Raw genomic sequence first — 15,484 nt, forward strand, 5'->3', positions numbered from 1 at the left:
CTCATCTAGCAATGCCCGTGGTGTTCTGTGGGGTTGAGGTCAGGGCTCTGTGCACACCAATCTTTGCAAGCCATGTTTTTGCAGCTTGCTTTGTGCATGGGGGCATTGTCCTGCTATAACATGTTTGGGTCTCTTAGTTCCAGTGAAGGGAAATTGTAATGCTACAGTGTACATATACATATACATCATATCATGGGGCAGTGGTGGCTCAAGTGGTTATGGCTCCGGATCATTGATTGAAAGAGCGGGGTTCAAGCCCCAGCACCATGAAACTCCACTGTTGGGCAGTTGTCCAAGGCCCTTAACCCTCCCTGCTCCAGGGATGCTGTATCATAGCTGCCCCTCCACTCTGACCCCAACTTCCTCAGCTGGTATATGCAAAGAAAAGAATTCCACTGTGCTGTAATGTATGTGTGGCGATAATGAAAGCTTCTTGCCCTCAGTTCCAGCCAGTTCCAATATCCTGTACAATTGTATTTCCAATATAATGATCAATTGTCCACAAACATTTGGCCATATCGTGTAAGAATTAGCAATTTTGATAAAGGCTACAAAATACTTTATTCTGGATAAGTACATCTGACAAATGGCATAAGTATAAATGTAAATGTAATAATTGGCGCACCTATTGAAAATATTTACCTTCTGCTGTCATACTATTGTCAGGTTCCATCATTTAATGTATCAAAAATTAAAGCACCTGTTTTAGCTTTAAAACATTTCTCTTACAAAGAATCTTGCACTTTAAATCCAGTAGCATTCAGCTGTTTGTTACTATACAACCCATTATTGACCTGTGTCATTAATGATTATGTGTGCTTACACTAGTGCTAAGTGACATGAGAGATGAGTAACGTCTGTTTGTCTTGCTATTCCAAGCTAGCCAATCACTGACGTCCTCCATCAGAGGTGACAGTAATGTCACTCACTTCATGGAGACTTCTCACCACTATCCCAAAAGGTCATACTACACGACAGCCACAGCTCTCTTCTGACATACTCGATTGTGCTTTTTTTTTTCCCACGTCGTCAAAGTTCTCATCATCAGAGACTCCATTCCACTCAGCACTGATACTGTGGTGCCAGGACATTTGAGAGGACCTATTTTATTTTCCCCACTTGAGATAAAAAAGAAAAAGAAGAAAGATCAAAACTGCGACATTGCGGAATAGAAATTGTAATATAGTGTGGCAGGAGATGAGAAAAAGCAGTATATATGGGATGGGATGAAGCAGTTCATTCTAATAAATTAATATCATATTATTGGCTTGATCCTCTTCAAGCCTACTCATTTACAAACATAGATCCTCAGCTGTGTTGTCTGTTAAGAATCACTTTTATGAGGAAGTGTTTTTTCTTATTGGAAGACAGTGTTTTCATAGCTGCTGTGAGCTTTGAACCATGAGAGTGGATTACCTTATCTAGTAATATTAAGGTATTAGTCACCACAAAGACTTTGCATCTCCTTTACGCTCCAAATGCTTCTTCGTATGCTCACAGTGTATAGCCAAACCAAATCCCATAGCTTAAGTCCAAGTCTTTGCTTCCTCAATCAGCATTACTTGAGTTTTAACAAAGCATGGAGGAGGGGACAGATGCATGGAGGCATGAATGGGGGGGGTGCTGATGGCCCCAACACCACCCAGCCCTCCCTTCTCAGTATCCCCCACAGCTGACATCCATTTGACTTAATGTGTGTACCTGCATGTCCTATAAGCACAGTCCCCACCAGGACTTGGGTCTGGAGAACGATCTGTCACCTCTCACAACACAATGCCCTCCCCCTGTCTCATCAGCATGTGTCAAAGCTCACAGCTTAGACCCCCAGCACATTGGCTTCAGTGTAAATGGGCTCAAATAAAGGAATGACAATGAGAAGGTGTGAGAAGACTGCCTTCAGCAATCCTGTTCCTGAATAATATATCACTGAGACTCACCGGAGCATCTATCTCTTAGCTCTGCTCTGTATACTAATATAATCTCTGATTTCTAATCTACAGGCATATGAAACAGTATGACCGTGGCTTGAATGCTGGTTCTGTACTATCATAGAGTTACATTTTCCATGAGTTATTTTTGTTCTTCCTTCTCCTTCAAGGTTCAACCACTTACTCTCCCACTGTGTACAGCACTTCAAACAATTACTGCAAATTAAGGCTGTATTATTTTTGGTTTTAACTGCACCATTACTACATTGAAACCATTTCTAAATGTCAAATGTATACTAATATGCATACACTATATATTTATACAGGTTACCTGTCTATTGCTTTTTGCACTTCTACAATTAGTTGAGTAACTGTGGTGTTGACAAAAATGCTGTTGCAAAATTCAGACTAATTCTCAAGAAGGAAACATTTCAGAAAAGATAGTAGCAAGACTCTGTCTGTATAACTAGCTGCATAAGTGTCCGTTGCTTAGTGTCAGGATTTGCTGAACTGAAATTGAAATGAACTTAATCTTGATAACAGTCTTACTGAAATGTACCTGCAGTCAAATGCAATATCATGATTATACCTAGCCAGCACAGAGCAGTGACTATGTAGGAAGTCTACCATAAAAATAACAAGTTAGGACATGCTAAGATGTGGAACCTCCTGCTTTGTGCTATTTAAAAAGCCAAGTATTTAACAGATACTGGAACGGTTTGCTTGAAGTCAAACCACAGAGTGTTTATCACTTACTGTATAAGTGGTTCAAAAGACGCTGAAGGCTAATGGTATTAGTCAGCTTTGCAATGAGTCAGAATCTCTCTCTCTCTCTCTCTCTCTCTCAGGTGTATCCATGGCTACCACAGCCTTTCAGGTTGTTGAAGAAAGAGGACGTGTGGGTGAGATGTTATCCAGAGCTGCAGTAAATGACAGCGAATAAATGAACTGAATCTTGATACTGAAAAGCACCCAGGTGTACAGAAGAAATAAATCAACTGAGATCAAAAATCAGAATCAAGCGTGCCATGACATTATCTAGTGTCAGGAATGAGTCTTCCGTGGTTTCAAGATTTGTTCATTTATGTACATTCATCTTCCTGTTTGCCTTGCTTCAAAAGCCTGGGGTAACTGAAGATGTATTGAAAGTAAAGACAATGGTAGACAATTATGTGATATTCTGACATAACGTCATAACGTTCAACCGCACTGATTACTTTTTGTTACCTTGGAAAAAATAACCTCCCTCTGAATCCAAATGTCTCACTGAGTCACCAGTTTTAATAGCATATCAGGGATTTAGTTTTATCAAACTGTATTTTTTCCTTCCACATCTCACCGGTTGACTTATCTGATTTGTTAGCTAGTTTTTGAAACAAGGTTTTGCGATTCCAGTTGATGACATCCCCTGGGTCCATAAAGTCCACAAGAAGTTGAAGGTGATATGATGATAATTGTGTTTATTAAAGGATCAATTACTAGTAACCTCTAACATTCAGTGTTTGTCACGCTTCAACATCCTATCTCTAATCATTCCAGAAGCATGCGTTCAGCAATGCATTGCACAGTTTCTGGGGTCTAAATACATTTTGGATGCTTTCCGAGCCATCCATATCATAGCTGAGTTACATAACAGCTATGTTCGACTTCTATGTTTAGAACTGGACTACAGAGAAATTATTGGAAGAAATTAGAAGGAACTTTTTATTTTCACAGTACCAGGGGCAATATGACATTTATCCAAGCGAAACAGTACATTCTGGGTCAAACCCATAAAGAATTTTTTTTAACGAGAAATAAATGAATTTTGTCAGAATATTTCTCAGATAGATATTCTGCAGACAAGCATTTATCTGACTTGGTATAGCATCTTTCTAACTACACTAAAACTGTTCACTTCAGTAAGGATCAGATCTGATCTACACGTGAATTGAGTGCACAAGACATAATAACCTGCAAAAATATTAAGATCTTGCTCCTTACACTGTAGATATCTGATCCTGACCATGCACCCAATTAATAAGCTTAGACATATCATTGTCCACTCGATCATCTTTAAAACCTATTCAGTGGAAATAGCTTCCAGTGGTAAGAGAAAACTAAACACTCAGTAATGGGGGCATTATATTTATATACACTGTGTCTTTTGCAAATTTGCTTAGTACAAAGAGAGATAGATAAAGAGAGAGAGAGAGAGAGAGAGAGAGAGAGAGATGACAGAATGATGACTCATTACCTTATTTACCAAGATGCATGCAATATTCATGCCTTTAATGCTGCCATTGAGCAGGAGTGTAATCTTTTATGTTGAGTCACTAACACACATTAAGAAAAGTCTGTTGGGAGGGTGTGAAAATAGACAGTGTTAAACAGTTTGTCACATCAAACCCATCTATGCTCAGGTAACATAATCAAAAGATTGCAAATACTGTGACAGCGTGTGCTATATTTATGATAAGCATGATTCCTCATGTGCCAGCCCAACACCCAAAAGTAAAAAACCTCCATCATTTCGGATGCAGGAAAGTGAGAGCAGATGTAGACCAGACAGCGCTGTCTGGCTTTGGGATATACCATTCCTTTGAAGGCTAGACATGAATAATAGATCAGAGGCAACAGAGGTTTCTTGCGGTGGAGTTTCCCCCACAGCCTTTTCTATGACTTATATTTTACAATCTTACATACAATATAGAACAAGACAGGTATTTCTAGTGCATTGAGCTGTTTAGTTTTCTCTTACCACAGTAAGCTGTTTCCACTGAATATGTTTTAAAGATGATCTAGAGTGGCCAGTGACGTGTCTAAGCTTATCAATTGGGTGCATGGTCAGGATCAGATATCTACAGTGTAAGGAGCAAGATCTTAATATTTTTTTTGCAGGTTTTTATGTCTTATGTACTCAATTCATGTGTAGATCTGATCTGATCCTTACTGAAGTGAACAGTTTTAGTGTAGTTAGAAAGATGCTATAGGTTTTAAATGTTACTAAGTAAGTTTGGGCTGTATTTCAAGAGATTATCAACAAGGAAATTACTTTTGGGCGTTGACTATGGGTGGGGGGGCAGATTAAATAACATCTGTACTAAAATCTACTCTATATGAAATGAGCTGCTCAAGTCGAAATGTGAGATTTAACAAATCCCCTAACATTTTTTCTTTTTGGCCTGACTGGCCCTTTAAGATCAGTATCCACCATGGAGAAACATCTGGTTGTTGAATGAAACCCAGCCATTCATAAAAACAGGAAAGGGACTCGCTGCGATTGGTTGCCTGTGGTCTCATGCGAATTTATATGATTCGCGAACGCTCATTGGTCGGTGTCATGACTGACGTGCTGGATTAGCCAATGAGCATGCACTCTGTTGTTAAGCACCAGCCCTAGGTTTAGCAGGCGATTCCATTGAGAAAAATTTCAGTCTGGCAGAGCTTACTGAGCGCGCAGCAAAGCGTGCACCGGAGGGTCGTGTGTTTTTCTTGGGAGTTAATACGTTGCTGTTTTCATTTTTTTGGGGGGGGTTTTGTTTTTTAATTAAAGATTGAAACATAGACAGGGTGAGTATGTTTGCATGTGCTATACTCTATATTCGCTATATTTAGACACTACTTGCAATAGTGGGTGTTTTTTTTTCCTCGTTAGATTTGTTTTAACGAAGTTTAAATCTAGATTTTGTTTATCCCCTGCTCGTGATTCCGCCATTTTCTTTGTGCGAATCTCGCGCCACCATTTTCTACTCGTTGTCTCGCGCTCGTTTGTTTTCCTTTGTTTTTGTTTGTATATGTGAGGTAATATGTGGGTTTCGTAATGCATGTGGTTTTAAATCGAATTCCTTCTCGCCTTGCTGTGCTGTGCTGCAGAGTGTGTCGGGATTTGTATGAATGGAGCGGGGTTTTTTTTTTCCTCGCGCAGTGCCAGAAGGATCAAATTTCACTTCATTGAGAAAAACAAGAGGAGGGGAGGCGAGCGCGGGGAGAGGGAGAGACTGAACTTCTTGAACTTTAAGAGCCTCGTAGAGTTAACCCATTCCTGTGCTGTTATATATATATATATATATATATATTTTTTTTTTTTTAACAGGGTCGTTAAAACTTTACACCGAGTGCTCCAGCTAAGTGCTGTATATTTTTACACGCACTTGTATTTATATAGAGGACAGAGCATGCTGTTTTGGAGCCTGTGTTCATGTTCACATCCGTTTCATAATCTAGATCAGAGGAAGCAATAACAGTAAATGATGGTTGTTTAATTACATCCTATTTTCGAGCACAGCTTGCCAAGATTGCAGTGTTTTCTTGGCTTCATTGCAGGATAATATAGTACTTGCGTCAGGGAAAATACACGCACGCGCGTGAGCACTCGGATAACAAGATGTACCTTTTTTTTTTTACTTTCTTGTACCTATTATTATTATTATTATTATCATTATTCCTATTTATTGCTTTTTTGCATGTGTGGATTTAATTAGCTCGAAACCTACAATATATAAAGATGCACTTTGTTAAAGTTTCATAGTCAAGGCTGCGCGCGCGTGCACCCACAAATATCTCTAATGCACGGAGAACACTTCAAGTGATAAGGTTATGAGTGATCACATTGTAGTAAATAAATCTTGTGTAATCATGTTTAAGTCCATATCTGTACTGTGAAATGTAAATAGTGTAAATTGTGTCAGTGTCTCTCTCCATTCTTCATCTGAGGTTGGAAGAGTTGCACAAACAAACAAACAAACTGGCAAGACACACAAGTGATCAAAGGGACAGTTGGTCTGGTCCTGTCATGGCATGGGATGATTGCTGACAGCTGCCTGTGTGCTTTTCCTTCTCTAAGTGCCATTTTTCTCGGTTCTTCCTGATCAGGACCTGACAAGTGTGGAGATCTCCCCTGTGAGAGCGAGAGAGAGAGGACGTGTCTCCCTCCATTGTTCCTTCATTTTACCTGCACTGTTGATCCCACAACATGGACAGCTTTTACGATCAACAGGTCCCCTTTGTGGTGCCACCCAATGTAAGTTTCCATCAAAAAAATAGGACACAATTGTACCTTTCCTTATCACTGATGTGGAACCGGAAATTTGAATATTTATCTTTGACCTTTAATAATAAAAAGGCACATAAATGCACTGTGATTCTGTAAAGGAGAGGTACTGGTTAGTACCCCTTTTTTCCGAAGAGTGTACGCGTAAACTGACCATATTTCCATTTTACTAGAGCAGGTGGGATAGTTGGAGTTATCAAAGCCGACTGTTTTTAATCACGACCATCTGTGTTTACAGAAATGCCATGCCAAGGAGACACCATGCAAGCCACTAAGTGACAGGAAGAGGAAATTCATGGAAAACGAGCTCGCTCAGGACACTGAAGGTAACCATAGTTACTTCACTCACCTAGATATGACCTTACAATATAATACAAAGCTACAAGAAGTCATGAGACTTTCTCAAGCCTAATCCTGATTAAACCCGCATCTTTTACAGAGCTGTTTCAAGACCTGAGTCAGCTACAAGAAATATGGATAGCTGAAGGTAAGGTTCCTATTTCTTTCACCATGTACATGTTAATGATCACTGTCCTCAGGATTTAGTATGTGATTAAAAACCTTGCATCCAAATGTTAACTGAGTGAACAATTTCAAATCAGTGTATGCATTTTGAATGTTTAACATTTGCATAATTGTATACAGACTTCTGTACAACGAGACTTTGTTTATTTTCTTTTCTCCAGCTCAAGTACCTGACGATGAACAGTTTGTTCCAGATTTCCAGGACAACTGTGAGTATCTGATCTGAGAATATGTGGGTAGACAGGGTATAGGGTGGATTGTAGAGCAGTAGTTGTGTCTTGCATGTGATTCATCAATTATTAATGACGGGTTGTAGAGTAACAATCCACAGTTCACGGACTATTGACCCAGCCACTGGGTACTTTCTTGATATTAGCAGAATTTTATTGGTAAAACTGGAGAATTTGACAGCCACCTACATTGTAGTTGATGTATTTAAAGTATCAGAATAAAAAGGTATTGAACTGAAGGTTGAGGTACAAACACTTCCTGTAGCAAGAATGTGTCTGCACAACACTATTTAATTCAGTTGAATGGAATGACCACTAAGCTAACCACAAGTTATTCATAAGAAAGGCTGGGCCCACTGTGCTCCCTAAAGTCAGTTTTTTTTCTTTTGGATTTTGGCACAAGGTTTAGGGTTAAAGAAAAAAAAAAAAAGCTGAATAGACCCCAGTAGGCTCTGTATCGCTTCTTATTCGCTGTTCTCGGCTGAAAAAGTGTGTGTGTTCATAGAGGGATGGATGTTGTGCAGGGGCCCAACATCCGACTGCAGTGCCGTAAATCACCATGGCCTTCAGCATAGTGACATTTTAATGGGTCGGGATACACACACACACTTCATTATATTCAGTACACTAGTCCTTCTGTTTCCCCTGCAAGCCTAGTTTTTGAAAACACACATTTGGCTTTTGGATTTTGAAGTGCAATTGTGTGTGTATGTGTGTGTACTATAGTGATAATGTGACTTTGTGAGTGCATGCACATGCATAAGTTTGCATAGGTGTGTGTGTGTTGGTTTGACACAGTGCTACAGCTTTGGCAGTAGGCCAATTAGTCTCACAGAAGCCTCTTTCAGCATGCCTGGGCAAGAAAGACTCCATTTCCACTGAGATCATGCATTAACCTATAGGTTCCATGACATTCTATGGATAAATAAAACGTCAAGTACTATGTCATGTTTTTAATCAAGTACTAAAATAAAAAGTAGCGTCTTGTAGTTTTGTTAAATGATAGAAAACATTAACTCCAAACTGTAGAAATGTAATTATATAATCATTCAAAAATAACAGACGTGTTCCTAGGCACCATTCACATTTTTGGTTCTTTAACTAGAAGTGTTTGTGTTAATGCTCTGTGTCAGTTAAACTATCTGCCACCCTTGTAGTGATGTTCCATGGCCCACCTCAAACCAAAGTGAAGAGGGAAGTCAGTCCAAGCAGAGACTTCTCCCCCTGTGGGCAAGAGCAGAGACTCTCGCCATATGGAGAGAAATGCCTTTACAATTACAGGTGTGGGCCTTTGTGTCCCTTAATTCTTAAATCTACCTTGAATCTACTGCTATTGTAGTTACTTTGAAATATGCTGTGTACAAATAAACTGACATTTCCCCCATGTCTGTTTGTCATCAGTGCCTACGACAGGAAGCCATTTGGATTCAGTAAACCCCTGACATCACCTCCTACCCCTGTATCACCTTGCAGCTCCACCCATAATCCAGGGACACATCCCCTGCAGAAGAGAGTCACACCACCACTCCATACTCAGACACAGGGGCTACCAGCTGTGACTGGCCACATTCATCAGAGGATACCAAGCACAGTTCCCAGACAAAGTCCTTCTTTTGCAGTTCCCCGCCCACCTGTCAGTCACCCAGATGCCTCCTACAATGCAGATCACAGGTATGATGCTAGACAGGACACCATATTACCATATAAGCCAAACACGCATATGTATTAAGTTAGCAGCTGATTAGTTGGAGCAGCTCACTTGGGGCTGTACGAGAGCAGGTTTAAGGCAGGGGTACTTCAGGATCAGGGCAGAACCCAAATATAATATCCATGTACTGCTATGTCGAATTTTTATTTCAGCACTCACCCAACAATTTACTGAGTTCAAGAAAATGCATGAGTTTAGTGTTGTTATTAATGATAAATGATTTTTTTATGAGCAAAAAAAACTTGAATATGCAAGCTGGTGTGCTTTTATATCAGCTAACCAATGTAATTTCCTACTCTGTGTCTTTTGCTGGAGCAGTTAGTCCTCTAATCAGCTCTTGCTCAGTCTTCAGGTATTAACCTCTTAATGATTCCACATTAACCCAGAAGGAGCAGCTATGTTTATCCCAAGGGTTAAAGGTTCACTCTACTTCTTGTACTCTTCTCATCTCTAGATTCCACAGGCAGCTGTCAGAGCCATGTCTGACCTTCCCACAGCCTGATGCCCGCTCTGGGACTCCATACTCACCACAGAGCACCAACCCCTTTTCCCGGGACAATCGGCCACATTACCACCGCCAAATGTCTGAGCCGGTGATCCCGCTTCCTCCACGGGGGTTTAAGCAAGAGATGGTGGATCCCCGGTACCCGGAGCAAGGTGCCTCTAACATTTCAGGCAATCGTGTCCCATCGTTCCATCAGATGTCCATCAAACAGGAGCCCAGAGAATTTGGCATTGACTCTGGTGAGCATTGTATGGATACATGTCACTCTAACCTCTCTCTCACACACTCTAACGCTGTCTCACTCTCTCTCTCTTCCAATCTCATTGAGCAAATCTTTTTTTTAACACTAAAGCAGCACAGCTGCTCTCTTTAGTCACTGTTTACTTTTGATTATGGCTGATCTTTTTTTTTGTTCATAACATGCACAACATGAGCCAACTAAATTGAGTCTTCCATATTGCAGAGATACCGAATTGCCAGTCGTCCTTTGGGAAGTCATCAAACTTCTATCAAACCAACAATGAAGGTAAAGATTTGTACATCATCGCATAGAATGTAACTACATGCATGGTTGTTTGTCTGTTTATTTTGGCCACATGTTTAACATATGGGATCATAATCATTCCTAAGAGATGTTAGAGGTTAACTTGAGCCTCTCGTGTTTCCCCCATGTAAAGGGTTCATGTATGATGGAGAGCCTCACCTCTATTACGAAGATGCATGTGTGGTGCCTGAGAGGCTTGAGGGAAAGTGCAAACAGGAAGGAGTGAGCTTCAGGGAGGGGCCTCCATACCAGAGGAGGGGCTCGCTACAGCTCTGGCAATTTCTGGTCACGCTATTGGATGATCCATCCAACAGCCACTTTATTGCGTGGACTGGCCGCGGACTCGAGTTCAAACTCATTGAGCCTGAAGAGGTCAGTTTGTAAGATGTGATTAGATCATTAATTTATATGGTTTTCATTTAGGACGCAAACTAAGTGTGTCTGTCTGTCTAGGTGGCCAGGCGCTGGGGAATCCAGAAGAACAGACCTGCCATGAACTATGACAAGCTGAGCCGATCTCTCCGCTACTACTACGAGAAAGGCATCATGCAGAAGGTAAAGGCACGTTCCCGTTCCAATTTTTACTTTCTTTCTACTTATTTCAAATCAAAATCCAGGTTTAAAGTCATAAAATTCAGGTCATTTAGAGTAGTTGTAGTAGCTATACATTGTAGAACTAACTGGAATGACCTTGATGTTTCACCTTGAGTTGGATAACCAGCGAAACATCAAGATTACAGAACAAACCCACTCAACAATACCTTAATAGTCAAGCTTTGTTTAATTTATTCTTCAAGCTTCATTTGGAATTTAGATCAACGTCTGTCTTTCTCTTGTACACAGGTTGCAGGTGAAAGGTACGTGTACAAGTTTGTATGTGACCCAGAAGCTCTCTTCTCCATGGCCTTCCCCGATAACCAGAGGCCGAGCCTAAAAGCCGACCCTGATGGCATGCAGGTCCCTGAGGACGACACGGTTCCTCTCTCCCACTACGACGAAGCCAGCAGAGCCTCATATGTAAACGGCAGGGATCAGAGTTTGGCAGGGCTGACTTTCCCTGAAAGCTACACTTTCTGAACTGCTTTCGTCTCAGTTTGGACTCCCAAATCCCCTCCGCCCACTGAGCAGGACCAAACAATTCCACATCTCCACATACGATTATTTCCTCCTGACGCATGAAGCTGAATTACTGGCATGTATAAATATATAACACACATGCTTGCATCTTTTTAAAAAAAAAAAACTTTTCTTTTTCTACATAATTTTCCCGTCCTTCCATATTCGTCATCTGAACTGTGTTCAGCAAGCACATGCATCCTCTACTGTAATGCACATGTCAGGTTGTCTTGTGGGCTTTTTCTTTTTTTAATCAGTGAACACTAAAATGGGCTCTGCAGTATTTTTAAACCAGCTTCAGGTTTTCTATGTATAAATCTCTTAAGTGAATAATCCTAAGCTTTTGTGCACTGTTTCTCATGTAGAACCTGCAGTGGATTTTTTTCAGCTCTGTGCTTAAGTGAGATTGCTAAAATTCTCTGCCATCTTTTAATGCTACCAAATGCTGAATTTATTAAAAGAATTAAAAAAAAAAAAAAAGAAGTATGTAACTTGTTTTAACAAAAGTTTTGCATAATATTCCAGCCACGTGGGTGCACATGCTTTTTCACTGGCCCCCCCAAAAATGCAAGGGTTTCTGCTTTTGTAGGAATATTGAAAAAGTAAAATCTATGTTTAATTATATAAGTATATTTTTGCAAAGCTTGTAATTTGTTTTCATTGTTGTACAAGCTCTATACCAGACCTTTCTTGTTCTAATAGCTGTTAACTTTACATAGTGGAAACTTGGGCCATATCTATACAGGCAGTCAAAGGATCTCTCTCTCTCTCTCTCTCTCTCTCTCTCTCTCTCTATCTCTCTCTCTATCTCTATCTCTATCTCTCTATCTATCTATCTCTCTCTCTCACATATCGGGGGGATTTGAATTCCTGCGTTAAGAAAAGCATGGACAAATGTGGATTTAAGAGAAATGTATCTGACAATCTAATATAAGCATGGCAGTAGTTGTCTAAAGGTAGCCCAGTGTATGGGTTTTGTGCTCAATCTCATGTTACAGAGATGTTCCATTAACTGCTGAGCCACAGAACTTTGTACTTGTAATGGTATAATTTAGCAGTGGGTCTTTATTCAGCAGTATGTGGACCATAGCTCCGTAACATGGGATTTATGGGTAACCTTTACATCCACTATTAAGCTTTTATAATCTGTACTGGGTACAATAAACTCTTTTCTGCTTCACTTAAACCTTGCAGTGTTATTCTTCTGAGATATAATATGTGCTTTGAATTTATTCTCAAATGTTGAGGTAGGATTCTGACTTTTGTGTACTCTCTGCTTGGTTATAGAGTTTTGTTATAATTCCTCCCGTCATCGGTTTTAGGTTGATGGTATCCTCATTGTTGATGTATTCGTTGATAGAGACTTCAAAGCACTTTTGTACGTCACTCTAGATAGAGATGTCTGACAAATGCCAGAAATGTCACAAACACTGCACTTTATCAGGAACACGTACATTCCTGCTGTTATCCAATCACCTAATGTTGTAGGTAGATACCAGTCGAGAGCTTCAGTTATTGTTTTACATCAAATATCGGCAAGGGGCAAAAATGTCAGACTGGCTGCTTTTAAGGCTTAAAAAAACAGTTGATTTGTTCATATTTTTGCATCTTCAAAGCTTACACAGAATAGTGCATAAAAAAAAACATCCACTGAGCAGTGGCTTTACAGACTGGATCACATTGTTGAGATTGGTCAGAGAAGACTCGCCAGGTTTGAAGCTGGCCGTAAACTAAAAATAACCACTCTTTACAAACGCAGTGAGCAGAAAAACATCTCAGGTGTGCTTTTATTCTAATCGTTTTTCTGAACCAATGTCTCATAATCTTGGTCTTTTGGTTTTTAAAGTTCATTGTTTAATTCTTTCATAACATTCTACCTCTAATTTATAGCTTGTGTGAAGAAAATTTAGCTTGTATAAGCCAATGATACATTAAAAAAAAATTAAAATTAAAGAAATAAATTGAAACAGCTGCTCTTAGTGCATTAATAATGTGCAGTTCAAGTAAACAGATCAGGCTAACATTCTCTACATCACTTCTCAATACTGAATGTAGAAAAACATGTGTTTATCCATTGAAATGTGTTAACCCATCGTTTAACCTAGCATTTCTTTTGCCAACTTTTCATTGCTGACACTGGCTGCTGTGTTTTTAAATGAGTAACAGGGCTGAAAGTTACAGGGTTAAGTTTTAGGACCAAACTGTACATAACTAATAATTAACTTTAAAACAAAACCTGAATGAATAATTTACTTTCAGTATATAACTTGTGTAACAGAAACATAATTTTTTTTAACATCACAATATCATCGAAAATATACAATAAGAAAAAAAAATTATAAGAGGTCTCCTTAACATTAAGAAATTCAAATGACGCAACTGAATAACAGATTTTATTGAAAATAAGAGTAAAGGATTTAAATAACCTAAAATGGATGACACATGAAAAAGTACTTCTTTCAGGCAAGAGATGCTAAGTGAATCCTCACGTTAAGACAGATATACACCGGTCAAGCATACCATTATGCGCCCTGACAGGTGAAGTGAATAACATTGTGATTATCTCCTCATCATGGCACCTGTTAGTGGGTGGGATATATTAGACAGCAAGTGAACATTTTGTCCTCAAAGTTGATGTGTTAGAAGCAGGAAAAATGGACAAGCGTAAGGATTTGAGCGAGTTTGACAAGGACCAAATTGTGATGACTAGACCACTGGATCAGAGCATCTCCAAAACTGTAGCTCTTGTGGGGTGTTCCCGGTCTGTAGTGGTCAGTATCTATCAAAAGTGGTCCACCAGTGACAGGGTCATGGGTGGCCAAGCCTCACTGATGCACTTAGGGAAGGAAAGGCTGACCCATGTGATCCGATCTAACAGACAAGCTACTGTTGTTCAAATTGCTGAAGAAGTTAATGCTGGCTCTGATAGAAAGGTGTCAGAATACATAGTGCATGACGGGTCAGGGCTGTTTTGGCAGCAAAAGGGGAACCAACACAACATTAAGCAGGTGGTTATAATGTTATGCCTGATCGGTGTAATATGTACAAAGCAAAAAGTGTTTTCCAAGCAGACTAGATCAGTTTTTAGGTTTAAGATATTTGGCTTAAATACACACATATATGGAGCTTGTTGTAAATGACACTTTAGCCATGTTTAAGATGTTTTTTTCTTAACCTTTGTTTTCTTAACATGCATATCTACAAATGGCACCCTAATAGTGGCATTGGAAATTAAAGGGACGTTTAACTGGTTGTGCACAAATTTACAGTGATGCTTTACCAAGCTTGTCAAAAGAAAACAACATATTTAGCTTATTTTGTTGCTTTAATATGCTGCCTACTGTCCACTATACTGTACGTTCATTATGTTAACGCGTTGAAGGTCAGGGTTTGTGTTTCAAGGACATATTTAACATTTAGAGTTGGAAGACGTCGCCATCTAGTGGCCACACTTGTCACTGCTCTTTAACGCCTTTATCAAACAAACAACCCCAAGGCACAGAGCTGGACAATAGATATTGAAGTAACACAAGATATTTCTCACTTTTCATTTCCTAGAATGTAAGAATATCCAAACGACATAACTGTCCATGCGAATTGTTTTATATATAAAATATATATAAAATAAAATATAAAATAATTCCACCACTATTTTTTTAGTTTGTTTGTTTTGCTTTGTGTACAGTCTTTATGGAATATTAATGGAAAATAAAAAACATTTTAAATACAATATATTAATTTGGAATTATGCATTACTATGACTTATTAAAATTAATTATGTATTTATGTAACTGTATTGGCCCTTCAGGACTTTTATTGTGAAATTAGCGTGCTCGTTATTCTTCCTTTTTTGTTTTACTTTTGATACTACTTTTATTTTTTATTACAAAAAAATA

The 15,484-nt window shown here is 39.3% G+C and overlaps 1 protein-coding gene across 2 annotated transcripts; it reads left to right on the forward strand.

Moving 5' to 3' along the window:
* Positions 1–5,321: 5,321 nt before the first annotated feature.
* Positions 5,322–12,768, forward strand: etv5b (ETS variant transcription factor 5b). 2 transcript variants are annotated; one of them, XM_058403923.1, is made up of 12 exons: positions 5,322–5,480; positions 6,783–6,930; positions 7,199–7,286; positions 7,400–7,447; positions 7,647–7,694; positions 8,873–8,996; positions 9,117–9,386; positions 9,878–10,167; positions 10,392–10,454; positions 10,606–10,844; positions 10,926–11,033; positions 11,316–12,768. In XM_058403923.1, exons 2-12 carry the CDS (start codon positions 6,883–6,885, stop codon positions 11,547–11,549), a joined length of 1,560 nt encoding a protein of 519 aa, XP_058259906.1. In that variant the 5' UTR covers positions 5,322–5,480; positions 6,783–6,882; the 3' UTR covers positions 11,550–12,768. The 2 variants fall into 2 exon arrangements, with proteins under 2 accessions (XP_058259906.1, XP_058259907.1); XM_058403924.1 differs by having other exon boundaries at positions 10,926–11,027.
* Positions 12,769–15,484: the final 2,716 nt, after the last annotated feature.

This window comes from Hemibagrus wyckioides, linkage group LG11, assembly GCF_019097595.1.
Source record: "Hemibagrus wyckioides isolate EC202008001 linkage group LG11, SWU_Hwy_1.0, whole genome shotgun sequence".
NCBI lineage: Eukaryota > Metazoa > Chordata > Actinopteri > Siluriformes > Bagridae > Hemibagrus > Hemibagrus wyckioides.

Excerpts from the sequence above, each read along its gene's own strand:
- etv5b (XM_058403923.1), top strand. The coding sequence starts at position 6,883 with ATGGACAGCTTTTACGATCAACAGGTCCCCTTTGTGGTGCCACCCAAT. Across the intron at positions 6,931-7,198 it reads CCTTTGTGGTGCCACCCAAT|AAATGCCATGCCAAGGAGAC; the intron begins GTAAGTTTCCAT and ends CTGTGTTTACAG. Across the intron at positions 8,997-9,116 it reads AAATGCCTTTACAATTACAG|TGCCTACGACAGGAAGCCAT; the intron begins GTGTGGGCCTTT and ends GTTTGTCATCAG.